Source organism: Odocoileus virginianus, unplaced genomic scaffold, assembly GCF_023699985.2.
Source record: "Odocoileus virginianus isolate 20LAN1187 ecotype Illinois unplaced genomic scaffold, Ovbor_1.2 Unplaced_Scaffold_4, whole genome shotgun sequence".
Classification (NCBI taxonomy): Eukaryota; Metazoa; Chordata; class Mammalia; order Artiodactyla; family Cervidae; genus Odocoileus; species Odocoileus virginianus.
In genome coordinates this window covers 4,465,771-4,493,289 of record NW_027224266.1, presented here as the reverse complement: position 1 = coordinate 4,493,289, position 27,519 = coordinate 4,465,771, and the positions used below count along the sequence as shown (strand labels likewise).

General features: G+C 45.3%; 1 protein-coding gene across 1 annotated transcript in view; it reads left to right on the top strand.

Annotated features, from left to right (window-relative positions):
- Positions 1 to 12,300: 12,300 nt before the first annotated feature.
- PTCHD1 (patched domain containing 1) overlaps positions 12,301 to 27,519 on the top strand; it is a 54,542-nt gene continuing 39,323 nt past the window's right edge. The window contains exon 1 of the mRNA XM_020874628.2: positions 12,301 to 12,729. Coding sequence (XP_020730287.1) covers positions 12,379 to 12,729 — 351 coding nt within the window. The 5' untranslated portion in view covers positions 12,301 to 12,378. The remainder of the gene's footprint in view (positions 12,730 to 27,519) is intronic.

Here is a 27,519-nt window from a genome sequence, read left to right as displayed (position 1 = left end):
ACTATTAATAATGAAATATTACAGTGGAGGGAATTTTCACCAAGAAAGCATCACTTAATAACATGAGTTAATAGTCCTTCCTGTGGGATTCTGTCATCACCTTATTTCACCTTTATTGTTCTATAGGGGAGTTCATTACCATGACTTAGGTAATACAACTGCTTTATGGAAACCAAAGTGTTATCGCTTCAGGTGAGGCAAATTAAACAGAATGCCCACCGGGCTGATAATAAACAGGAAGATGCAGAAGTAGAGGAAGGGTCATGAACACATATGTTCTTATTATTCTCTCTTTCCCACTCCTTAATTTCCCTCACCCCCCACGGGCCAGATTGATGGGGACTGGATGGATAAATGTAGGGTGGAACTGGAAGGAGTAAATTGGGGTAAGCACTTTCAACTGGAGAAAGGCTAAGAAGTGAACTTGACAAGTCTCCAAGTAGGTTCAAACCAGACCCACTATGGTATCTCAGGCACGAACGCCTCTGGCTGCCTTCAGAGCTATAAAGGATAGTTGGCACATTAGGTCTTTATGATCTTCCCACAGCTCTCTCTGAGTTTTTCCTCTTCTTTTGTTCTCCCCCTCCTTTTTTCCCCTTCTGATTGTAAAGTGAGAGAGCAAAGACAGTGGCCCCAATGGCCCCAACTGCCATCTTTGCTGTTCCATGACTTAAAGGGATGCCCTCAGATTAGAGATTCTGTGGAGGTTTGGGCATCCCTGGTAAGACGTGGCCCTCACAATCTGAAATTCAAAATCCCCAAACAACGAGCTTCCACATGTATCTAAGTAATACAGTAGTCCAATCTACTGTATTTTCTAGACAATCTTATTATTTGAATTTTTCTTATATCATGGGGATTTTCAAGTAACATTTTGAGATGTTAAAAAAAAAACTCTTTCACCAAAAAGGGAGAATTTAAAAGACAGAAAAATCCAGAAAGAAACTGCAAAGGTTTTATGAAACTATCTAATAAAGGTCTTCCCTCGTGGCTCAGATGGTAAAGCGTCTGCCTACAGCGCAGGAGACCTGGTTTCGATCCCTGGGTCGGGAAGATTCCCTGGAGAAGAAAATGGCAACCCACTCCAGTACTCTTGCCTGGAAAATCCCATGGACAGAGGAGCCTGGTAAGCTATAGTCCATAGGGTCACAAAGAGTCGGACATGACTGAGCAACTTCACTCACACTCACTCACCACCTAATAATAAGTAGAGAAAAAACTAGCATAAGTAATGATTAAAACAAACAAGCAAAGAAACAAAAAACACTACTGGTGCTAATGTAAAATGGTTCAAGCCCTTTGGAAAACAGTTCAGTAGTCCCTCAAAGTGTTAAGCTATTACATTTCTATATGTAACCAAACACACATCCATACAAAAACTTGTACACAAATGTTGACAGCAGCATAACTCATAATAGGATTTAAAATATTTCATTAAAATGGTCTAATATTTACAGTGCCCCCATACAGACATCAGTGAAAGAATGAAGGTCTAATACAATAAAATGTTGGTGTCTATTCTCTTCAATGTGATTGCTAATTGTATAAATTAAAGTACCCACATGTTGCCTGCATGTGCATTTCCTAACAAATATATGTTTCCATCAAGGAATGGGGCCTTATATTTAGGGTATGGTCTTTGGTCATCTTCAGGGATGGGTTCTAAAACGTTATCAGAGGGGAAATCCTCAGGGGTGAACTACAAAGAAGAAGAGAACTGAGATGAACCAAAGAGGGAGTTTTCTGGAAAATTTCACTCATGAAAGCCATACATTTCACTTTCCTCCCCATCCCCAGCACCTCCTCCTTATTTATCTCCTTTTCTTTCTCCCCACAATGAAGTTGTCTCATTTAAGCAAACTGGCCTTAGCATATAATTCAATCCACATGAATCACCATATTATGGATTTGACCTAATTGACTTTAGCCTCCACACTGTTGTCTCCTCCAGGTTACTGACCTCCCTTGTCCAACTCTTATGTCCAAACCATTACATTCAATCCCTACTTGGTGTAGCTTAGAGTTTAGCACAGTCCATTTTTCCCTTCTTCCTTTACCTTGGCAAGAAGCTCTGTTCTCCAATAGAATTTGGCAAAATAAACTAAAAGTTCTAAGGGTGGATATAGTTTAGACTAGCCCTTTGGAATGGAACTGTCTTCAAAACTCATGATGCAGTGACTTAGTTCCATTCTGCAATCACATCAGTCCTATCAATTCTATCTCCCTAAAAAGGTATCAGTCCTTCTCTTGCTCTCCATCCCGCTGACTTCCACCCTGCTTCAGGCACTAATATCTTCTTGTCCTAATTATTATCATGACCTCCAGTATTGCTGTCCCTTTTTCCACCTTCCACGTGGCCACTGGTATAACTTCATAAAGCATAAACCTGGCCATAAACTCTCCTGTTTAAAGCCCTGGAATGACTCCCCAAGACCTTCAGAATCAACACAAAGCTCTTCATCTAGGCTTATAAGTCCTTTTTTAACCCAGCTCCTCTCTACTGTTGCAAACTACTGCCCATCCATCTTGAACTATCTGTAGTTCCCACAACAGGCTATGCTTCAAGGTGAAGGAGATATAAAAACTTTCTTAGACCAAAAAAATGACAATTCACTGCCTGCAGAAGCTAAACTCTCTATGGCCACCCTTATCATTACAAATGTTATTCTCTCTTCAGGAAGTATTCTTTGCCTCCATGGTAGGTTGGCCAATTCCTCTTTTTTTCCAAACAGATTTACTAAAGTATAATTTACATACCACAGAATTCACTAGGCTTGACTAACTGCTAACCTTTGAGATTCCATTTGGATGTCATCTCCTGTTTTCAGATGGGTTCCCTCAAAGACAGATCCTGAAACCAAGATGTGGGGGTGGGTGGTTTATTTTGGATGGGATTTTCAGAAAACAGAGTGAGGGAGTGGAAAAGGGAGATAGAGAAGAGAGAAAAGTCAGTAAAGGGTGTGTTCACAATTGTGAAAAGGGTGTGTTCTTACTGTGGGCAACTAAGGGAGAGGGTCAATTCACTGCAGTGTCTTTGAGAGCCTGTGTGAAACACCTCTCTGAGTTGTCCTACAGAGCCAAAGACATTGGGGTATTTTTTTTCCTGTCCCTCATTAATTGTTGGCTCTCTGGCACTTCCAGTGTGCCTGCCGTGATCAGAGAATATCTCAGCCAGAGAGAAAAAGCCATCAGCATATATAGGAACTACCTAGAGTGAACTTCTAGGGCATGCCAAGAGGGTAAGGATGGAGCACCAGGTAGCAGCTCCACACACACTCCTTGCAGCCTTTCCGAGTCCTACCTCCGCTTTTCAGATTGGGTTAGAGGAACCTCCTCACTGCTCCCATAGCACCAATATCCTTGCCACACTACACAATTTTCTTGTTTCGCTAGTTGGCCTCTGGCCACTGTAATGTAGACACCTCAAAAGCAAGGTCTTTACACGTCTCCATTCTCCATATTTAGCAAGATACCTTGGACTTATCAAGCTCAATAATGGGTATGATTGTTTCAAAGCACTTCATATTCATTATCATGTTTTATACCCCAAAATCTCTCTGCCCTAGAGACATCATCATCATCTTTATTATTCTGATTTTTATGGACAGAAATCTGAAATCCAGTGATGAGACAGAGCTAGATGGAAGACCATATTTGCTGATGGCTAGGCCAGTAGCCAAACAACTTCAGTTTCTGCTGAAGGTGGACCACAGGAGGTAATGGCATTCACCCGAGGCTAAGCCTTTCAACTCATGGTAGAAAAGACTTTTCACATCTAGAATAATCCCCTTTACAATATTCAGAAGATGCCTGAAGGTGGAAGCAAAGCAGCCCTAGAAATGCCAAGTCGTGTGCTTTGTCTGAAAAAGGATTCTTTGATTTTTTTTTTCTTCTCTCATTTACACTCTCCTAGGAACTGCCTCCTGATGTAACTTTTCTACAATTCTAATATTTGTGAATATGTAAATCAGATTTTACTATTAATTAATTCACCAGCATCATGCCACTCACTAGAAGGAAGTGATCAGCCATGGGGAACAGAATGCCTTGTAGCTCTATATTTTTAAAAGTCAAAGCAAGAAGTACACAGCTCTAATAACAGAAGGGATGAAGTGCTTTGTTCTTAGGTTATGCTCTGGAGTCCAATTTTTAAAGGGATTAAGTATATAAACATCAAAGAAAGACTGCCCTGAAGCTAAGAACTGTATCAGGAAGCCCCCTGCTTTCTTATGTCCCCTATGCCGATACATAAGACAATGCATCTGGTGATTATAATGGTCTCTGTTCACTTTATACAGCAAAGCAAAGGAAGAGAATTAAAGAATCTTTCCCTTTGCAGTCTAATGACTAGTGGTAAACCACTAAAAAATGGAAGAATTTCAACAGGCATAAGATCAAAGTCTATTTGGTTGCTTTTCTGCTATGTATTTTGGAAACCACTTGACAGTTTTCCATTTTAATATTTTGAGGGATTTTTCTTGGTAGAATCCAGACAAGGACTGCAGAAGTTTTGCCATCTGCAAAAAGAGTGGGCTGGATTAGATCAGCAAACACTTTGGGTTCCATAACAATATTTTTGTTGGTTCACAGAACTCCTCTAAGGAGTACCAACATCAGAAATGAATACAAACACTGAAAAACTGATTAATGGATCAGCTGCTGATATTGCCACTTTACAACACTATTAAATGAATGGCAAATACAGAAATAGCATCAAATTATTTATAATATTCAAGGCACATTATATTATCTGATTACAATGTTTCTGACTGACAGTATGATATCAAGTCAAGGTATTTTAGAAAAGGAACTAAGTGATTTTCTGCTTAAAAGAATGATTCAACAGAAAAACATGGATTTTTACATCAGGTAGGCCTGGGTTCTATTTATACTTCCATTACAGTACAATACTGCACAAGACAGTTAATTCTCCTTAATCCTCAATCTCTTCTCTTTAAAATGGGTTTGACAATACTTAATAGCTCACAGAGTGATTTTTGCAAATTACTTAGGCTAAGATAGGGGAAAGTGCCTAGGGTTAAACTTTGCACATAAAACACATGAAATTATTCTTTTCCCCATTTTCTATCATTCCTGTGAGTTTTCAGAATAATCACTCCTAAACTTCAAAAGATTGTATTTTAGAATTAGTTCTAATGTTTTCCTTTAAACGTTGCCCCCGATCCAAACATATCACAAATGAATACAATTATTAGGCACAATTTTAAATATGATCATATTGAATTTAGCAGTCTGTTTAAATTTATTTCCATTTTAATTAACCTGGTTTAGAAAAAAGTTATCAACTCCCTGATTATGTTAGTTTAAAGAAACTCTTTAGCTCTATAATTTCCTTAAAACCAATATAGAAGTGATGGAGGCTGGAAAAGGGAGGAGTAACTCGGTTTGAATGGATCTGTCCATGGTGCTGGAAGTGAATAAAGTACATAAACTCTCCTCATTTAGAGACAGTGGAAGGAAAGCTAGTTTAACTTAAAGAAAAACCTGAGTTGCACTTAGATTTCAACAAAGTGGCATTACTCAGGAATTCCCAGAATGAGAAGTGGCCATCTTCTTTGACCAAGCTCAAAACTTTAGGACCATTCCAAGGGAAGAGAGGAGGGGACATCTATCAGCCTAGCCCAGCAATCAAAAGCCTATCAAAAACTGACATAATATTTACATCTCATTAACATGTTGATATCTATAACACTAGATAACAAATAAGCTCAAAACAGCAAGATGCTAACTCTAGGCTAATAGTATTCTAAGACTGGAGACCAACCAGATATCATCTATGTCTTTTTGGTTGTGACCTCTCCTCTAAACATTTCCCTTACTCTGGTTCCTATTTTAACACTCAGTATATTTATTCAACCCATTAGACTAAAAATTTCACGACAGCAGGGAATCCCTTGCTCAGTTTTTCCTAGTTGTTGACCACAGTAGAAACTTTCTCACTGAAATAATTCAAATAAAATTGTTCATTGAGTTAAATTAATCAATGTTGTTTTGGCAGTCAGAAAAAGCTTATCAGATATACAAGCTAGGATTTTAAGAGACCCTGAAGAACGGAAGAATTTTGAAAGATAGAGAAAAATGTTAAGGCCATGCTTTCAGTTTTTTAGGAGGAAAAAAAGTGAAGCAAAGATCTGGAACCTACTGATGACATAGTGAGCCCAGACACCCAAATAGTGTCTTCTTTCTTCCTGAATCAGTGCATGAAATATCATTCATTCCCTTAGCCATGACTCCTATGTTTATTCAAGAAAATAATTTTGCATGACTTTTTTTCTTACGTCATGATTGATCATTTTTCTAAAAGACTCATGATGATACTGAGAGCCTACTGAGTTGGCAGGATATCCTGAAAGACTCAGATATCCAATCAGCACACTTTTGAGAGGGGATCATTTACACATAGCAGTGTACCTCTTTATCTTAAGTAACCTATTAGGACATGCCAAACACATATTCTCTCTTCAACTGCAAGTTTAAACTCTCTTTAGAAGTTCCCCTTTGTGTAAACTTTCTGTGAATACAGTGTTGCTTTACATAAAATTGTTTTTTGGTCAAAACAGGGCTGAGTGCCAGTAGATATTTTATACAGGCATCCACACACACACACACACACACACACACACACACACACACAAACTGATGTTTGCCAGGGGAACTTCCCCATTCTGAAAAAAAAAAAAAGTTACACTTTTTCCTTCCCTGCACGTGTTCCCATTCTCCAGAAATCTTACCTGGGTGGCATCTTTTAGGATGGCAGAAGCACCCACCACTTAGAAATCTATCAGGGTTGTTGAGATTAGGATAGCATAAAGTGATGATAAACACACTATGCTAAGAACCACCCTAAACTGCAGCCACCCAAATACCCTTTGCATGACCCTGCTATGCACAATGACTTCATGGTTGACAGAGATCAGTTTAGGTTTAAGATATATATTAAAACATGAAAATATTTTGTTGTTTCTCGGGCAAAAAATGGTGGTGTGATTTTTGAAAGCTAGTGCTTGACATACTTGTTTCTAACCTTTTCAAACCAAAAAAACTTTTGTTTTGGGTCCACATTCCCTCCACACCATGATCGATCCCTCTAGCATCTCTGAGCAATAGTGAGCCAAGAGACTGATTCCAAATGTAACAGGTGACAGAAATTCCCCACCTTGCCCTCCAAGTGGGAATTCTTCACTTATTTGACCAAGGAATTTAGCTTCCCAGGTGGTTCATGGTAAAGAATCCACCTGCAAAGCAGGAGACTCGGGTTCAATCCCTGGGTCAAGAAGATTCCCTGAAGAAGGAAATGGCAACCCACTCCAGTATTCTTGCCTGGGAAATCCCATGGACAGAGAAGCCTGGCAGGCTACAGTCCATGGGGTCACAAAGAATCAGACACAACTAAACAACATGGTTTTCCAGTAGTCATGTATGGATGTGAGAGTTGGACCACAAAGAAGGCTGAGCACCGAAAAATTGATGCTTTCAAACTGTGGTGTTGGAGAAGACTCTTGAGAGTCACTTGGACTGCAAGGAGATCAAACCAGTCAATCCTAAAGGAAATAAATCCTGAATATTCATTGGAAGGACTGATGCCTAAGTTGAAGCTCCAATACTCTGGCTACCTGATGTGAAGAGCTGACTCATTAGAAAAGACTCTGATGCTGGGAAAGATTGAACACAGGAGGAGAAGGGGACAACAGAGGACGAGATGGTTGGATGGCATCACCGACTCAATGGATATGAGTTTGAGCAAGCTCCAGGAGATGATGAAGGACAGGGAAGCCTGGCGTGCTGCAGTCCATGGGGTTGCAAAGAGTCAAACACGACTGAGTGACCAAAAAACAAACATTGCATATGCCTTGCCAAGGCCCTCTTGCCAAAGACCACCAGGACCATGCCAGTAATTGCACAAATTGGTTTTATTTTTCTTTGCAGCCATGGAGAACTTGCACCATGGAGAACTGAAGGGTGTCTCAAGAACTAGTTGTTAGAAAGGACTTATTCAAGGATTTGAGCTCGTGTTACAGATTTGGGATAAAGTTTAAGGCTGTGGGGCTTGTTCTGGTCTCAGTGCTCTTGGAAAATTGCATAGTTTTATCACTGGGTATCTTACTGAATCTTTATCTGGAGAGACAGAAGACTAGAGCAAGGCTAAAGCTATAATGTATTTTTCAACATGCCACAGTAGTCTCTCATATTAGCCAGGGTAGAAACATGTTTGATCATTTTTGTGGCTTGGATAAAGTTCCTGTTTTGTCCATGTTCAGTCATGATTATGGAGTGTTTCTGATTTTGCCTAGATCCATCACAGTTACAAAATGACCTTATCTTCCATTAGTGTTTGGGGGAATGGATATTGTTCCACGGAACACCAAAGCTTAGCTGTGAGTACCAGGACAAATCCTAGTAACCCCAAGTCCCAGCAGGTTATACCAGGCCAACTTGTGGATGGCAGGGACTGATTTTCTTTTTCCCACACACACATATTCAGTCAGAAAAGACTAGAATGTAACAAATATCATTTACTGTTTGTGATACTCCAGCACAGTGTTAAGTGCCCTACATCTTTAACCTATTTAATCCTCACAGCGACTCTATGGAGTAAGTACAACCAATATTCCCATTTTCCAGAAGTGAAAAGTGTGGCATAAAGAGGTTAAGTTACTACCCAACATAAGCAATAGAGCAAGAATTCAACTTAGTGGCTATAGACCAACAGCCTTAACCTCTACCTAGAGGTTAACTGTCTATGTGTACAATAAATTATGAGAAGAGGTTACCTTTCAAAGACGATGGGAGTACAGGGATACAGGTGCCTTTTTCTCTTCTCTTTCTTGTCCTGATTTTCTAAATTATCTACAATTAATATGTATTCATTTTCAATCAGAAAAAGGAATAATTTACAAATGTACTTATGGAAGCTCTGTACCCAAGCCAAAGTCACCGCCCTAATGCAAACCCAAGTCTTGGGTGCTGTCAAAGCTCCCCGAATGTCTGAATCAAAAGAGAAGACATCAAATGGGGAGGAGGCAACGCCCTCTCTGCACACGCGCTTTCTCTCTCTCTCTTACTCCAACTCAATTACTCCAACTCAATTTAGATCATATTAACTGGATTTCCCGCAATAAAAAGTGGCAGGAAGACCCACTCTGGGGCCATTCCGTGTCTCTGAATTAAAGCCGGGAGGGTGGAAGTCCCCTAACATGCCCCATATACAGAAGAACAATTAGGAATTGAATTGGGAGGAGTAGAACCAAATACCTTGGTCTCCAAGGAAAGACCCTTTCCTGGTGGGAGAACAACACTCCCACTCGCGAGAGCTCTGCTGAGTTTGTCCGGCTCTAGGAGGCAGCCCAAGCACTGCGGCCCGCGCGAGGGCTTACGTGAAAGGGCTGAAAATTCTAGGGAGGGCAGTGAACCGAGGTTAGGCGGGAACCATTGGGAGGGACAAAGACTTCAGAATGAAAAGAGCTTTGCGGAAATGTTAAAGGCTCCCGATCAGACCTGTCGGCTGCTTTCCCTTCTCTCACTGCGCTGGCGACAGGCACACGAAACATCTTTGTTTGCTTCCCGGGCAGAGACCGACTTTAGGCCTCCTGAGAGGTGCCCACCCACCAGCTGCCGCTGGCTCGGCCGCAGAGAACTGGGCTCGCAGTCATTCCCGCTTGCCATCGCACCCCCCCCCCCCCCACTCCCCCGGCCCTTTCCTTCTTTCTGTCTGCCCCGGCCGAGAGCCACGAGAGGCAGCCTCCCTGCCATTTAGCACCTCGGCTGCGCAGTGGTGGGTGGTTTCCCAAAACGTGTGCCCTCGCAGCCGCTCGCGCTCGAGTCGCCGCTTGCAGGGGCACAAGTCAATGAGGCTTTTCCCTCCGCGATCATCGTGAATCAGCAAAGCGCTGCAGAGCCGCGGCGTCTCCGCGGGCAGAAATTAAGACGATGGGGGAAGGGCACAAGTGGAGTGTTGCAGGGGAATTTCTAGCCCTTCCCGGGAAAGGCAGTTCGGGGTTGGGGGGGGGGGGGGTGGCGATGTCAGCTGGAAGCTGCCAGAGGGAACCTTTGGAAATTGAGAGCGGTGTGGGGAAGAGTGAGGCTAAGCTGAGAAAGTGGACGGGAGTCTGGCTAGGCAGCAGGACCCCGGGAGCGCAGGCTGAGCTGAGCCGGGGCGCCCCGGGGGTAGGCAGCCCGGCCGCTGCAGGTGTTGCTGAGGGAATATAGGATGGAGGGTCTGGAGTGGGGGAAGGGAGGAGAGGAACCCAAAAAAAAAAAAAGGATTTCCCGGCCCACGACTTCCTGTTTCAAACGTGCAAGTTCCCAAGTTCAGTTGGAGAAGTGGAGGGCCGCTAGGCATTGGGGAGTCTGCGATGGGAACGTTAGGGAAATACCTCCCTCAGTCGCGTTCTCCCATCCGTTCCCCTGCCCCTCTCTTCTTTCTCCTCTCTCTCTCTCCGGCTTCTTCCTCTTCCTCGTCCTCCTCTCCCTATCCCGTCTTCCTTCAGCTTTGATTAATATGCATGTCCATGCTCAGGAGTGCGGGCCACACTCCAGGGACCGCGCCTCCTGTCACCGCCGCCTTTCGCTAGACCCTTGGCACCCAGAGGCCAAGCGGGAAAGACTGGAGGCGTGGGATGAGAAGACCGAGCGCTCAGAGCGTGAAGCCCGGGGACCCCTCTCCGCGCCCCGGTCCCCACCCCCCTAGCTGGACAGAGCGCCTCAGTGGCCCCGACTCCGAGGTTCCGCTCGGTCTGCGTGGCAATGGATGGATCCCGCGGCTTGGAGCGCGCAACAAACCGCGCTAAATTGTACCTGTGCGTGGCCGTTCCCGCCGCCGCCGCAGGTCTATCCCGGGCCCGAAGCCGGCGCCCGCCTTCTCGGGGAATTCTCTGGAGGGGGTGTGCGAGGGGAACCACCGTGGCCGCCTGCTAGCTCACGCCTGGCGCGCACAAGCACACGCCCAACTTTGCCGAGCTGTCGGCGCCCCCCCGCCCCCGCGCGCCGGGTTCCCCCGCGCCCCCTGCGGCTCGGCACTCTCGGAGACCACAGCTCTCCAGGTCTGAGCTAAGGTGTCCCCCACTCCCACACTCCCGCGTTTGAGGAGGAGAGGGCAGGGTGGAGGAGAGAAGGGGAGTAACGCTACCGACTCCCTGACCAGCTGTTCACAAACACTCTAGGCCCGCAGGGGCGCCCGCTCCAGCCCCGCCAGGTCCCCCAGACCCGCCAGTGACGACAGAGAGAGGAGGAGGAGGCAGTGCGGAGAGGCGGGAGTCCGGCAGCGCCAGAGCCCTGGCGACCGGCGGCTCCACGGACTGAGCACCGTTATCAGCCACTTTTATTACTGGGGTCGGGGCGGGGAGGTTGAGGGGCGCACCGCACAACTGTCTAACCCACTCTGGAGAGACCCTCATGGAGAACGAGGAGACTCTCTACAGGCGCCTTCAGAGTGGACGTGTCCCAGACGCACAAGCGGACTCTGGTCCCGCGGAAGCTGCAGTGTTGGGGATATTTTAAATGGCTCTTACTTGAGAGGAGGCGTGATTTCCACGTTCGAGCGTCTTCGCTCCCCACCCCCTCTCCGCACCAGCCAGTGCGCGCCACCACCTGAGCCTGGCGAGAGCCGGGGCGCACGCAGTCTTCAGCCTCCTCCTTTCCGTCTCTGGGGGGGATTCGGCTCTGAGCCCGTCCGCCCGACGCCCCCCGGGACAACTCTTTACTTTTTGTTTGGAAAATCGGGGCCATTTCTTTATTCGTCTCTGGGTCTCCACGGAGGAGGACAGGGGAGGGGAGGGCGCGCGCGGCGGGCCGGGCCAGGGGAGGGGAGTGCTGGGAGGGGAGGGGACTGGGTGTAGCCTGGAATTCTCCGTCCTCGTGTTCCTAGGCTGGCGCGCAGAGTCTCCCCGCGATAGCGCCGCCGCCGCTCCCCGCGCCACCCCGTCGTTGGCCTCGGGGGTCGGGTGAGTGGGGTCATGACGCGCCGCGGGGGCCGCCCCGGGCCCCTCCCGCGCTGAGCCGGGACGCTGCCCCGCCGCGCGGAGCCCCTCGGGCGGGGAGGCGGCGGGGGGTGGGGAGGGCGCACGGGGTAGGGCGGGGTGGGGGCGGCGCGGAGGCCGCCAAGCTGGGGGGCTCTCCGGGCGGGCGCGGCCGCGGGCAGGAGGGCGTGTCTCCGGCCCGAGGGGACCCTCCCGAGGCGCGGCGCGGGACTCCCCGATGGTGGTGCCGCGGCTCCGGGAGAGCACCGGGTCTCGCCTCCGTCGCCGCCGCCGCCGCCGCCGCCGCCGCCGCGGGCCCCCACCGCCGCCGCCGCCGCCGCCGCCGCCCGAGCCCGCGCCGAGCGTGCGCCTCGCCCTCCTCCCGCGCCCGCTCTGCTCTAGGATGCTGCGGCAGGTCCTACACAGGGGCTTGAGGACGTCTTTCTCCCGGCTCGGCCACTTCATAGCCAGTCACCCTGTCTTCTTCGCCTCGGCGCCGGTGCTCATCTCCATCCTGCTCGGCGCCAGCTTCAGCCGCTACCAGGTCGAGGAGAGCGTGGAGCACCTGCTGGCGCCCCAGCACAGCCTCGCCAAGATCGAGCGCAACCTCGTCAACAGCCTCTTCCCGGTCAACCGCTCCAAGCACCGGCTGTACTCGGACCTGCAGACCCCTGGGCGCTACGGCCGGGTCATCGTCACCTCCTTCCAGAAAGCCAACATGCTGGACCAGCATCACACCGACCTGATCTTAAAGGTGAGAGGGGGGCGGGCGCGGGCAGCCTCTGCCGGCGCCGCTGCCGCGGTGGGGCTGGCTGTGCGCAGGGGTCCGGGCTGAGAGCGCCGCCTCTCCCATCCCAGGCGACTGCCGCAGGGGCTCTGCTGCACCGCGCGCCCCTCGAAGGCCGCCCGGAGCCTCCCAGCCTCCCGGACGGGTAGTGTCCGGGCCCGGCCCGGCCCTGGCCGCCGTCGCCGCCACCCCGGCAGTCGCTGCAACAGTTGGGGCGGCGACGGCCACCGTGCTGCGATCGGTGCGCTTGTTTTGGATGCAGTGGTCTTGGGGGCGGGGAGGCTGTGGGGTAACTGGGCCAGAAGGAGCCCAACTAGAGAAGACATTCTAGAAAGTCCTACTACTTGAAAACAAAATACTCTCTGGGAGGGGGGCGGGGGGGTGGATTCAGAGAGCCTGCTCCCCTGTCCTCGTTTCTTCTTCCTTGCTCCAGTCAGGGAGTGGAGTGTTTTGGAGAAGGCTGCTCCGAGGGGCTGTGAGTGGGCCAAGGAATGTGAAGCGGGATGGTAAAGAAGAAGTGTGCTCCCGGAAAGCAGGGGCTGCCCTCTTCCCCTCTTCCCCGGGCGAGGTGGCCATCTCTGTCTTCCCGAGTGGGAAATGATGTCTGTAATTCGCAGTCGGTTCATATTTCACAGTAGCTCTCCTTCTTCAAGATGCAAAAAGTTCTCTGGGAAAGGGGAGGAGGGGGTTCACTGATCCATTTGTATGTGGGTGTGTTTGGGGGTGAGGGTGAGGGTCAGAGCAAGAGAGTGAGGACAGAAGCCAGGCTGTGTGGCCGTGACAAGAGCACAGGAAACCAAGCAGCTGCTTAAAGGGTGACACTGGGAGAAACAGGTTGTGCCACATCCCTGGGTGAGAATTTGGTGTAAAAAGTGAGGTCAATGGTGCTAACTTTCAGGAAGTTCCCAAGAAAAGCAGAAGAGTGAGGACTGGAGATGGAAAAGTGAAGACCTTAGGAAAGAAAAGTCAAGATTGGTTAGAATGTTCCATCCCAGTCTTGGTGGGGATTCTGGGTCTTGTTTACTGAAGGTCCTCCTCTGGGGAGGGCACACAGGAACCAGTCCCGGCTGGAGCCCTGGCGTGGAAGGGTGGAAGGTGCTAGTCCTGTGTGGGTCCAGATCTAGGATTGGAGGCTGGGTGGATTTCTAATCTACCTCTCCCACCGGGAGTCAGCCAGTGAGCCCAGGGAACTCTTTCCTTCTCTTTCCCTCTGCAGGTAACCCCCTAGAGACAAGCTCTTTTTCCTCTATAATTTTCCACCATCTATTTGTTGACATCAATCAGTAATTAGTAATGAGGGGAATCTGAGTAGAGACTCAATGGAATTAGGACCTTCCCACGTTGGGTGGCTCGTGATATTTTTAAGGACACACATCATCGCACATACTCATCACAGAACCTTAGTAACATCAATCCTGAGTTGTCCGCTTTTCTGATGATTACACTCCCAACATCAAAGTGCCCCCCCATGCTTCAGTTAATGTATTTTGACACACACATAAATACTGCTACAAATGCTTTTCCCAGAAAATATGTAATAATTTCACCATAGGCTTAAGGAAACTATACTTTAGCCAGTCCTGACAGTTAGAAAACTGCTCCATTTTTTGATTGATGATCTATTTAAATGATGCTTCTCTTTGTTTTTATTTTTTGAGGTGATGGTTCCACTGGCTTTTTATTTCCCCTAACAATTCGTCATGCAACTGTGATGGGCAGTCACCAGCTATGCTCACTCTCAAGGTTAATGAGACATCAACAGGCATGTCAGATCTCTTTTCAACTGGATTGTTTCTCTCGGATTTGATTTTGATCTGTTCAGGACAGAAAACCATATTAGAAGAGCAAGTTGGGAGTGGAGAGACAGGGAGGCTGGCTTTGCTTCATAACTAAAGGGCAACTTTAAAGGACTGTGGTCTTGTGAGTGAATTGTTTTAAGAAATGGGGTGTTTTTTCATGCTCTAGGTTTCTGGGGAAGATCAATCCAAGTAGAATAGTGGTGAGAACTCATTTCTAGCTGATGGCTCTCTGGTGAAAATGAATTCACAGAGCTTATGAAAACCCAGACTCGGGCAACTGAGGGAATTGCCTTCAATTTCATATATCCATTGTTTTCTTCTTATATCCAACCTCTCTATGTGGTAGGTGAGGAGCCGGGGGGCCAGAAAAATGGACCCTTGGTGGTCATGGTAATGTAAAGTGTAGGAACAAGCACTGACTTTCTCGCTCTCTTTTTCTATAAGAGACATGAAAGATTAGTCCTTTATAAAAGGTGTTAGGAGTGAGAGGCACTGTTTTCTACCCTTCCTGGTGTTACTCTGATGCTTTGTTGCTGGCATCAAGGAGACCTGACACTTAACATTGTACACAACACCAGTTGGCCCCTGCCTGTTTTATCACATCACGGTGGAAGTAAAGTGGGCAACGCAGAACCAGGCTTTGAGGCTTTCTTAGGCCCCGTGACAAAACTGAAGAAGTAGCTCCCAGGGTTGTGTCATTTACTCCTCCTCGGGCTCTGAGGGTGTACCTATGCAATGAAAGGTGAGCCTGCTTGGAATTTTAGTCCAGCTACTTTCTGATGTAAAACAGACTGAGGAAGGGATGATGACAAAAAATGAACACCCAGTTTGATGTTTTATACAGTACTGGGCTGGCCTAAAAGTTCATTTGGGTTTTCAGTGTGCTGCTACAGGAAAATCTGAGCGAACTTTTTGGCCAACCCAATATAATTGGGAGCATCACAGAAAAAGAAAATAATCCACATTTGCAAACTCAGCTCATCTGCCTTGGAGGAGCTTTCTCAAATTCATGCAAGTGACATGACTGCCATACACTGACCTCTGCAGTGTATAATCTGACCACAAACTACAAGAAGAGGGATTCTCCCTAGCAGTGGTTTCATCTGAAAGCTACAAAGCAAAGATATAATTTGGCGTGAAAGTAGGTGGGGCCTGATGATGCTGGTAAGAGGCCAGCCATTAATTTCTGAACCCTTTTAAATATATGTTGATCTTCAAAAGTCTTCATTCTTTGCTAGAAGATTAAATTTAACTCATTATGATATCTTAACAGAAAATCCAGAATGTTCATCTCACAGCAAATTTCAGAGTAGTGCCTCACGGGCTTATATGGACATGCTTCTTTCTGAATACCTGAAGTGAAGTGTGAGCAAGTCCTAGTTGGTAACTGATCTGGCTGTGACTACGACAGTACTTGATTTCTTCCAGGATCATCTGTATAAAGAACCAGTTCAGCTTACCCCTTCTAATAATGATATCACCTTTATAACAGCTTAGTTATAAGCCTGTAATACATTTAAATAGAGCAAACACCGAAGGGTAGGCAGGCAGGAAAAATGGTGTGCTTCCATTTTACAGTTGAGAAAACTGCTCCTTAGAAATTAACCAACTTACCTATAGAAAAAAAAACAAAAACAACAAGGACAGAACCAGGACTGTGACCCAGGGTTTTGACTCCCAGCCCACTGCTCTTCTCACTATCATATAATAAACTCCTTGAGTGATTTAAAATGTATGTTTCTGGTATCCAAATATATTCGATCAAAATCTCATCCCCATCTAACAGCAACAGTAGAATCATAAGGACATTTTCTTGACTGAAGCTGCCCCGTGTCAATGGAAATCCACTAATAGAAAGTCCACGTGCCCAAAGTAATACATTTATCATTAGCTATACAAAGAGAGAATATTTTAGGGGAAAAAAATCTCTGGATGCTTGAACACAGCGATTTCCTGTTTGAGTGCTATTCACGGGCCAGGTCGGGGTGGCTTAAACCCCAGTGCTCACTAACACAGTCCCCAGCACATGGCAGACCTTCAGTAACTGTCTAAGGGATCTGCCCCCATCTGCTCAGATGTTTACGTGATGGGCAAAGAAAATGCCACCAGAACTACTCTGAAAGGTATTTTCAAAATGACATTTTTATGTTTACAACTTTACAGGCAGCTTCTAAGGCTTCTCTTCTTCTAAGATACCATCCTTCCTTTCTCTTTTTCCAAGATCACCTCTGTAGTCATATCAAAACCCATCTCAGTTTTGAGATTGGGTAGGGGCATCTCCCTCACATCTTGTCCTCTTCTTCAGAAGAACCTCATAGGCTGTTTGACTCCAAACCAAGGGGAGGTCACGTACTCACTCTGCAGACATTCTTTCTTTTACTGGGGAATCTCATTTTGTTCAACTATCGAGTGTCTATTTTATGTAAACTTTTTATGTTTAAATATACTAAGGAGAAAAAAAGTTGCAAAATGAGATTAATAGAATTTAACTTGGAACTACTTAACTCAAGCTTTCCACCGAAGGGCAGCACAACTGCTAGCTCAGTGTCACAGAGACCTGGTAGCTGGATCAAGATCCCAGTTTTTCCAAATACTGTCTCAGCACTTTCAATCATTACAGGAAGCGCCATCATTTCTTTCTCTCCAGTCTAAGGATCGGCAAATGCCAGCCTTTTTTTGAGCTTAGGCATTTTTACATTTTAAAAAAATTGTAACAAAACAAAAACAAAGAATAATATGAGACTGAGATGGCCCATGCCTCTCAAAGCCTGAAATATTGACTCATGATATTTACATAAAGAAGTTCCTCTACTGTATTCCAAACCTTCTATACTGTATTCCAAATCTCCCTGACTGTAACAGTTTCAGAAGTTAACGCTGTTAAATCATCTCTAAGGCAGTAGTTCTGAACCAGGGGTGACTGTGCCCTGCAGGGGACATTTAGCAATGGTTGGAGACATTTTAGCTCACATCTGGGGATCACTTGCTCCCAGCGTTTAGTGGGAGGAGGTCATGGATGCTGTTAAACATCCTCTGAGTGTAGAATAGCCCCCTGCCACTTCCCACAGCAAAGAATCATTTGGTCCCAAGTCCTGCCTGAAAGGGTTCATTTGTATATTTCTTTTGTTCTGTCAGGATTTTTTCATCTGCATTGATTATGTAAAATGAAAAAATGCCAAAGAGAAGTTCACATCCAAAAATTTTATAGAAGTTTGACTGGGGACAAATAGTACAACCTCTGAGGACATGCTCGTATGGGTGGTGAGGCAAAGACCAGATTTGCCAGCGTAACATTCCCCAAGAGACAGCTATCTTGCTCTGGTACAGCTCTGTCCTTTATGGTCCAAATCCCACTCCAGAGGAACCCAGGGAACTGAGTGCAGTGCAACTGCCCGAATGGTAAAGCTGGCCTTGAGACTGGTCAGAGTGTCTATCACTGGCAGGCCTGGCCCCCAGTCCTGGCCATCACCCAGTAGGCCCGGCTTCTCCTGATGGTACGTAAGCTCCCACTGTGAGCAGTGACCTGCCGAGGAGGCAGAAGGCAGCACTTTATTGCCTGGCCTAGCTGCTTTGCTTTGCTGAACATGAAGTGACAAAGGAAGGGCTTGTATCCAGAGGACAGAGATGGAAGACCCTTGGGTTTGGAAGGCACCTTAAAGGTCACCCCCACTGATGCTGGAATGTGCTCTTGGAATCTCAGGGTGCTTTGTCTGGTGACAGATACTTCGATGCTTTGGGTAGCCCAAGTCCCTTCAGTGGCAGGTACTCTTAGAGAAGACTGAGGCCAGGCCTGAGAGAGTGGCGTGTGTATGTGTCTGCTGCACCAGGAGCAAAGTAAGGGGAAGGTGAGATCTCGTTTCATTCTCCTTGCATTTCATAGAAGGTGCCTCCGAAAAGTCCAAGTTCAGTATCGTTCTAGGGTTGTCTGACTTCTAAGCACATGTCATGTGTGTGAATCGCATCCTCCAAGTGCCCACGCTGTTTGTCTCATTTAGATTTGAGGTTGCCATCTTTTACTCTCCTGTTGTAGATAAGCACTGGGGACAAACTTTGGGTAAACTGCTAATTTAAACTGGAATTTAAATATAAAGCTGTCGTGTGAGAGGAAGCCCACCTTTTTAATGGCTCAGAGTATCTTGACAGATGCCACATTAGAGTTAGAGAAGGAAGCTTTTTTTTTTTTTTAATGAACACAAAGACTGAACCTCTCAGGATTCACCAGACTTACAACCCTACTACAGTAGCTGAGCATTTAGCTGGTAACTTCCTGTGATAATAACTAAGAGAAGGAGAAGAAAGCTAACAGAAGTTATTTGCTTCCTGCCTGAGAGGTTGCAGCTTCCCTGGCACACGAGCTCGGGGATCTAATCAGCTGTGACTCTGTGGTATACGCCATCTGGTACCTGACTTTGGGGCTCAGTGTGAGCCCCAAGTGATACCTGAGATAGGCTTGAAGCAGACCTTTGAAGTCACCTGCTTGCTAGCACATCACAGCAAGCAGGCCTGTCTGCAGCCCTGCCTGTGCTGCCGCCACATGCCCGGAAGGCCACAGAACTTCCGAGGAATCCTGCCAGACTGATTTAATGACCAGCAGGGGAGGTGAGTAATCTCTAACCTTTAAAAGACAAAAAAAAAAAAAAAAGGAAATCAACACCAGTTGTTATTTCATATGGGAAGCCCTGAATAATATGTCATACCTTTGACTCCAGAAGTCACATTTTGAACAAAAGAAAGGCAGTGAGGGAGCAGAGAAGCTATTTTTATCTTCGTGCTCTCTAAGAAGTCCTCCTGAGAATATTGTTTGGGGTGTTTTGAAAGATCCTCTTTGTTAGGTCTTTACTTTAGGTTTACCTTGTGGGCTTCAGATACGGTCAAGGTGAGGCCTGGAGTGCCGCCTTGGGATGTGATATCCCAAAACATTGACAAAGAAGCGAGGACATGAAGTAGAGAGTAGCAGGAAGCCAGTCAAGAGAGTGTTCTCAAACAAGCATCCACTGTGAGCACCCGGTGCCCAGCCTCACTGGGGAACTCTGGGAGATGCTGGATAACTTCTGTCTAACTTATCTCAGCTGTGGGTAAAGGACCCGGCTGTTCACCTGCCCCCCATCCCCTGCCACATCTCCAGCTGCCATTAGTTGATCTGGGACCTGAAATAGTCTCTAGCAATCCCAGATGCCACATGTGTCCCTGTAATCAGAATTGTTTTTGTGGTTGCTCTTTTATGAAAGGCACAGGCAGAGAGCTGCAGGCATTCCCGGTGAGTGGCCCTGACCTGTAGAGGTGAGTGAGAGGAGAGAATGTGGGTGGGACTCTGAGAGCATCTCAACCCATCTAGAGAGAGACAGCTAGGAGTGTAGGGCCTGCACGGCTAAGGGGTGTTCCTCACTTCTGGGCAAGAATCATCCAGCATAGCTGTTCAGTTATTCCTGAATTTTGATAGGTAACTGCCATTTTCAGTTTTGCCACTGGATGGTGATAAAGAGGATTCCAGGCTGGACCTGGACACCACCCGGATGTGTGGTTTTATAAGGCAGGCCCCCACACTTGAGTGGCCGGTGTCCAGCCCCTCTTCCCCTCCCACAGCCCCCTTCTTCACACACATACCTGCCTTGTTTTCTCCCCTAGAAATGTATACACTCCTTATCATGAGGTCAGACTTACATGCCTCCTACTTTATGAGGCCTTCCCAAATTCAGGGCTCCCTCCCTCCCCCCCTTAAATCCATCTGTCTTTCAGTTGTATCCACATTCTTTAATGCTTAATTAGACAGTATTTTATAATTTGCTTCCCTGATAGCTCAGTAAAGAATCTGTCTGCAATGCAGGAGACCCTGGTTCAATTCCTGGGTGGGGAAGATCCCCTGGAGAAGGGATAGGCTACCCACTCCAGTATTCTTGGGCTTCCCTTGTGGCTCAGCTGGTAAAGAATCTGCCTGCAATGTGGGAGACCTGGGTTCGATCCCTGGGTTGGGAAGATCCCCTGGAGAAGGGAAAGGCTACCCACTCCAGTATTCTGGCCTGGAGAATTCCATGGACTGTATAGGCCATGGGGTCGCAAAGAGTCAGACATGACTGAGTGACTTTCACTTTGTTTCATATAATTTGCTGTAATGTCATATGATACTTTCTCTTAAGCAACATCATAAAGCTCTTCAAGGGTAGCACCATGTCTTATACACCCAAATCTCTCCTAGAAACCAGTATAGCATGGAGTGTGCAGCAGGTGCTTAATAAATTGTTGCTGCTTGATGGCTCATAGGGTATAGAATGTGCTATGCCTTCCCTATTCATTTGTTTTGCTCAAATATAATTTTGCCAGATAGCATGACCATGTGATTTTTTCAGATCTGTCTTTATTTCTCATCCTTGATAAATTTTGGTTTCAAACTTGATGATAAGCAATAAGCATCCATTCTGCCTCAGGATCTGCTGACACTTACTTTATATGAGGAGAAACTCATATAAAGAAAAACCAAGCCCAAACCCTGAACACCTCTTTTGGTTCAAGTAGTTTGGCAAGGTGTAAACTTGACCTTGGTCTCCAGGGGTCCATTCCCATTTGGGAGGGCAGAGCACTCTGCAGTTCCCAGCAAACTCCCTCAAATGTCCGCTCTCCACTACACACATCCTTACTTGCATACAGTGAAGTCTCCAAAACCGCTGGCCAAACCCATACTCAAATGGAAACATGAAATGCATTTTTTTTTAAAAAAATCCAGGACAAGTGGTTTTCATAGCTGTTAGCATCAGAGTTCAAGAGATCACTGTTGTGATATCATTCAGCCTTTCATTTTTCAAGAGGGAGCCCAGGGTAACAGAAAGACTTGTTCTTAGAAATAAACTTAAAAAAATGATGCTGGTACAAAAATCAGTGTATTTCTGGTGAATTTAACAGACACACTTGTTGTTCAGTTGCTAAGGCATGCCCAACTCTTTGCAACACTATGGACTGTAGCACACCAGACTTCCCTGTCCTTCACTATCTCCCAGAGTTTGCTCAAATCAGATCCATTGAGTCAGTGATACTATCCAACCATCTCACTAGAACTGTTCATTTCTCAGCATTCAAGGTGAGATTCCTTTGCCCATTCTTCCATGGGCTCCACAAATTTGTCAAATACCATGGCTTTGTTAGTTTCTTATAACTGTCTCAATAAAAATGCATCTCTACTAAACAACGAGCATAAATGCTCAAAAAAATTTTTTTCAGATGTTCAATACCTTAACTTTTCGAGTTCTACATTGTTGTCTCCTGTTTTTATTCTAGTTTTGATACAGCATGTAGGCAAATGGTCATAGTGAGTAAAGACTGGCTGCTCTCAGATGCTTTATGCCCACACATCACCTGGGCATCTTGTGAAAATACAGATTCTGATCCAGCCTGGGGTAGGAGCTGCAGTTCAGCATTTCTGACAAGCTCTCTGATGATGCTGCTGGTCAGTGGAGCACAACATTGAGGAGCAGGGCTCAGATCTGGCTGTTGTGAACACAGCACTGGATCTGGAAAGCCAAGCTCAAATCCCATTTCTCCTAAGGATTGTGACTTTGCAGAAGTAGCCTAACCTCGCCGAGAAGCAGGTTCCTATCTGCACTGAGTGTAACAGCATCCGGCACACCCACTCAAGGTGAAGGGTGCAGTGCGATAACGTATGTGAAGGCACTGCATAACCATTTCCTTCTGTAAGTGTGTTACCATCATTTGTATTTGCTTTGAAAATGGCTGTTATTTCTGCATATATGCCAGCTCTTTCAGAGCCATTATTATTGCCTGTTGAGTAAATACACATAGGCATTTTTTTTCTTTTGATCCAAGAGGCAATAATGGGTGCTCAATCTACATTCTCAATACTCAGATTGGCAATTTGTTGGTCTTTAATGACTCCATCTGAGTCATTACACATGATTGGATCCATCGTATGCTGAGCATACAGCTCCTAAGTTCATCGGTGGGCAGAGCCTGTCAGTGGAGATGGGCAGGTTGCATCTCAGCTCATCTAGGTGGTTTCTCAGGGCTCAGAACCTCTTCTTCATGCTTGCCAGGGCTTTGCGCAAAAAGGCAGCATTCACTTCCTGTCTGGAAGTATCTTTGGAATGAAAAGCTCTAGGAGGCTGAGGGGTCCTGTGTCAAGGTTCTCTTCACTATTTTTTCACAGGCCGCATGCTAGAAAGGGATTCTCCCGAAACATAGATGAGAGAGTCAGTAACTCTCCCCTCTCACTTAATTTACATGACCACAGTGCTTCCCTGGGAAATCTCGCTCACATAAGTAGATCTGCAAGCACTTCAAAGGGAGGAGTGTGTTATAGAATGGCCAGAGACCAGGAGAACCAGGCAAAGTGATAATTATGAAGACCTGTGAAATGGAAAATTTTGCTGACTATGGGTTTTAGCCATTTAGGTCAGTGCATTTCCCCATCTTCCCTTTTCTACAATTTATTTTCAAAGGGTTAGGAAAGAAATCTACAATTATTTAGGATCAAAATCAAATCCACCAAAGAAAATGTCTCAGCCTTCCTGATTCTCTGCACCTAAACTCTTCAAATGAAACTAACCTCAGGCTAAGGGAAAATGAGCAGTTCTTCTCAAATTTGAATATGCTTTCAGATTCCCTGGGAATTTTATTAATGTTCATATTCTGATTCAGTAGGTCTGAGACAATAGGCCTGAGCTTCTGCATTTTGAACACGCTCCCAGCGCTGCTGCTGCTGCTGGTCTGAGAGCCATGCTGACTAGATAGATCAGTGAATTGGTGGACCTGAAGAGCCTTTGTGTATCCTGACTAACTAGTACCATTTAACTGCCTCCATACTCTGAAGCAGTGGTTCCCCACCTTGAGTGGATATCCCATGGAGGGCTTGTCCAAACAGAGATTTCAGATCTCACCCCAGAGTTTCCAATTCTTTGGGTCTGGGGTGGGGCCTGAGAGTATGCATTTCAAACAGGTTCCCAAGGTGATGCTGTACCTGCTGGTCCAAGGACCACAATTTGAGAACCACTGCTATAAAGCATCCTGGTAATTAGCCGCCAGGACTAAACCTAAAAATGCCATTTCTCTCTCAATAGAAACCTGGACAACAGATACAGCAGGGTAAAAGACTTATTTGTTCAGCTGTTAATTCTGGGTGATGTTGTCATAGCTATTATGCAAAGGATACTATTTAAGCCTGAATCTTGAAGTTGGCAATTTAACGCATGCGTAATGAACAGAGAGACCTGCCCCTGCTGTCTGTCTCCAGGAGCTGGAGTTTAGGAGAAAAGGGCTGAGTAGAAGAAAAGATGCTCAGAGATGAGGGGGAGAGAGAGCCCCCACTCCACACATATACAGTGTGGATGGTGTTGCTACCATCACTGTATGATTCCCAAAGCTTCCTTCCTTCCAGAAGCTTCCCACACAGGGCCACCTGCCATTTGCTGTTGCAGAAACATAATTTACATCAGACCAGAAGGCATAGCAGGTACAAATAGGAGCTACATGTTGTGTTTCTTTTTTTTTTCTCACAATAGAGATTTTATTTATTTTTTTTTTCATTTATTTTTATTAGTTGGAGGCTAATTACTTTACGATATGGACCCAGCTCTCTGGTTGTCAGAGGTGAAGGGTTCATGGGGAGGACCCTGGAAGCTACTGTTCAGTTTCGACTACTGACTGATGTCAGGTGCAGTTAAAGAGAGGTGAAGGTGAGCTGGAGCAAAGGTTAGTGAGTACTGATTTTGGAACAGTGGAATTAGCATTGTTTCAGAGCCCTGAAGTTCTGTGTTTGACACTACGAACCATCAAAGTGTCCGTGATAAAGTCATTAATCCTCCCTGGGGTCTTAATTTCCTCACCCATAAAACTAGATCGGCAATATCATCACCAAGGTGTTGGAAGACAGAAGGAGACACAATGTGTGTAAACAAACTGTAAAGTGCAGCATGCCTAAAGCCACACAAATCTCCCAGTAGCTGCGCTGAATGCACACGTGTTTGTCCGGGGCAAGAATACAAGCTCCTGGGGATTCCCAGGGGAGACGACGAACCACCTTAGTCACTCAGCTGACACATTCCACATTACCATCTCCTTTTATAAAAAGCGCCTGTACCATCAGCGACTGACTTTTACTAACCAGAAGCTTTGCTGACATGGCCTCATGCTCCCAGATGATGTAATATTACATTAGTCTGTGTTTTTACTTTGAATTACCCAAGGAGAATTTTAAAATAGCATATCTGGTCATCCATCATCTACACTTCTAAAGCCTTAGACCTACACTGTCCGATTCAGAAGCCACTAGCCACGCGGAGCTGGTTTAAATTTAAATTAGCTAAAATGAGAAATGCATTTCCTCACTTGCACTAGCCACTTTTCAAATGCTCAATAGCCCCATGTTTCTGTAATAGAACAGGTAATATTTTCATCACCAGAAAAGTTCTACTCGACAGTGCTGCTTTTCACCAATGAAAAACTGATACATCACATAGTCTAACAAACAAGCAGAGGAGTCCAGCAGACTTTTAAAGCATCATTAAAAAATAACTACCCCACACTGCCCCCATGAAATAGAGAAACAGACAAGTAAGGCATGGCTGCTTGTGTTGGATGGCCTTGAAATAGTATTTCAGTTAGTAGCAGAGTAAGCTGAAGCTTTCAGTTTCAACATGTAAAGAGCTTGGAAGTTGCCATCCCCATCCTTACAAAAGGAAAACTCTAGACAAACTGAAAATAAATGATTTTTCTTGAGCACATCAGAGAACTGAGGTCACGGGGCAAACTGACATCCCAAAATTCGCAGAGGCAGTCACTTCCATAGAGATAAAGAAACAGTCTGCTTACCTGGAACAGATGTTGCTGGTAGAAACACTTAAATGGTAATTTTGACAAAGTGCATGAACCTTCGGATGGAGTAACAGGAGAGTGGGTTGCGGTCTCTGAGGGATAAGGGAGCTTCCACCTTCTTAAGCTTCCCCTCCAGAAACCCCACCAGATACCCAAATAAAAGATCTGGCAAGAAGTGGAAGAGAAGTCATCCTCCTGAAATTCACCCAGTCTTCTCCATAACAAAGGGCTACACTCTAGGGAAGAGGACTTTGCCAGAGCACAATTCTAAAACTTTATCCTAAGTTTCTCCTTCCCACAGAAGCCCCCGGAGCTTTTCTGTCTCAGATAAGTTGGAAATGGGGAGTTCACAGGTATCAGGAATTGAAGGAAATAGATTAGGATGCTGCAGCCAGGAAAAGGAGTAGAAGGCAGAGGAAGCAAGCTATACCACTGGAGAAATATCTGTGAAGGCCATAGCTCCAGGGCAAGGCCCACTTAAAGACCAAGATTTCTTCAAAAGATTACAAAGCATTTCCCTTCCCAACACCTTATCACCACAGCAACAGGGCTCCAGTATAATGACAGTGAGTTACAAGTGAAGAGCTGCAAGACACAGATTCTCTCTGAGGAGGAGTCCTTAGGGAAGCCAGAGTTAAGAGGAGAGACAGAAAGAATAACAATAGAGAAATGTAAGGCTCCTGCCACCTAGAGCCACAAGAAACATTAAATACATCCAACCTCCTCGATTAACATAAGTCTTTACTATAAAACTCTATTGACCTCAGTTCCCACTAACAGATTCAACATGTCCAGCTTTGGGAAAAAAATTACAAGGCATGCAAAAAAGAAGAAATATAGTCTGAAGAGACAAAGCAAGCATCATAGCCAGACTCAGATATAATACAGATGTTGGCATTATCAGACAAGAAATTTAACTATGGTTAGTATTCATGAACTTTAACGGAAAAAGGAGACAGCATCAAGAACAGATAGATGCTGTAAGCAGAGAGATGGAAACTCTCCAGATGAATCAAAAGGAAATGCTAGAAATCAAAACTGTAACAAAAATGAAGAATGGCTTTGATTGGCTATCATCAGTACACTCAATACAGCCCCAAAAAGAATCATTCTATTTTAATCATATATTAAAACCAAACAAGGCAAAAAAGTAAAGGGGAAAAAATAATGAACAAATGCAACAAATAGAGAATAGTTACAACTATGGTAGATATTAATCCAACCATATCAGTAATTATTTTAAACATGAATGGTATAAATATACCAATTAAAAGGCAGTGATTATCAGAGTGGATCAAGAGAAAACAAGACCCAATTCAGTGCTGTCTACAAGGAACCTACTTTAAATATAAAGACTCAGGTTAAAAATGAAGGGATAGAGAAAATTGTATGTATCTTGCTAACACTAATCAAAAGAAAGCTAGAGTAGCTGTATTAATTTCAGGTACAGCTGACTTCAGAACAAGGAAAATGATCAGGAATAAAGAGGGGCATTACATAATGATAAAGGGATTAATTCTCCAAGAAGACATAACAATCCTAAACATATATACACTTAACAAACAGTATTAAAATACATGAAGCAAGAACTAAAAGGAGAAATAGACAAACTCACTGTTATAGCTAGAGACTTCAACATTCCTCTGTTAGTAACTGATAGAGCAAGCAGGCAGAAAATCAGTAAGGATATGGATGACTGTGACAGAAGTAAGGACCAGGATGTCTAATACTCTGGGGAGAGTCATGACCCAAATTTTATAAGGATAGTTCTTACAGAAGTATAGAGGTTAAGTTGGAGAGGCAAGATGTTAGAGAGGGGGCAATCTGCTCCTCCACCCATGAGACTTAATGTAAGTTTGTAAGTAAAAGGCTTTGAGTAGAATAGCTATGGAAGGAGAAAAATGGGGCTAGATCAGACCACCATTTTCCAAAATGTGTTTAGTAAAATTTTCTGTGATACTGCAAAAAAAAAAAAAAAAAAAAAGGGTTCTGTGACCAAATAACTTTGGGAGACAATGCATGTAGTAGCCTATATCAGATGGCCATATTGAATGCACATTAGCATATCAAAAGCTTTTAAAAGTTCCTTTGTAAAGAAATCTATTTAACTCTACCCAGTTCAGCATTTCTGAAATTTGTTTTG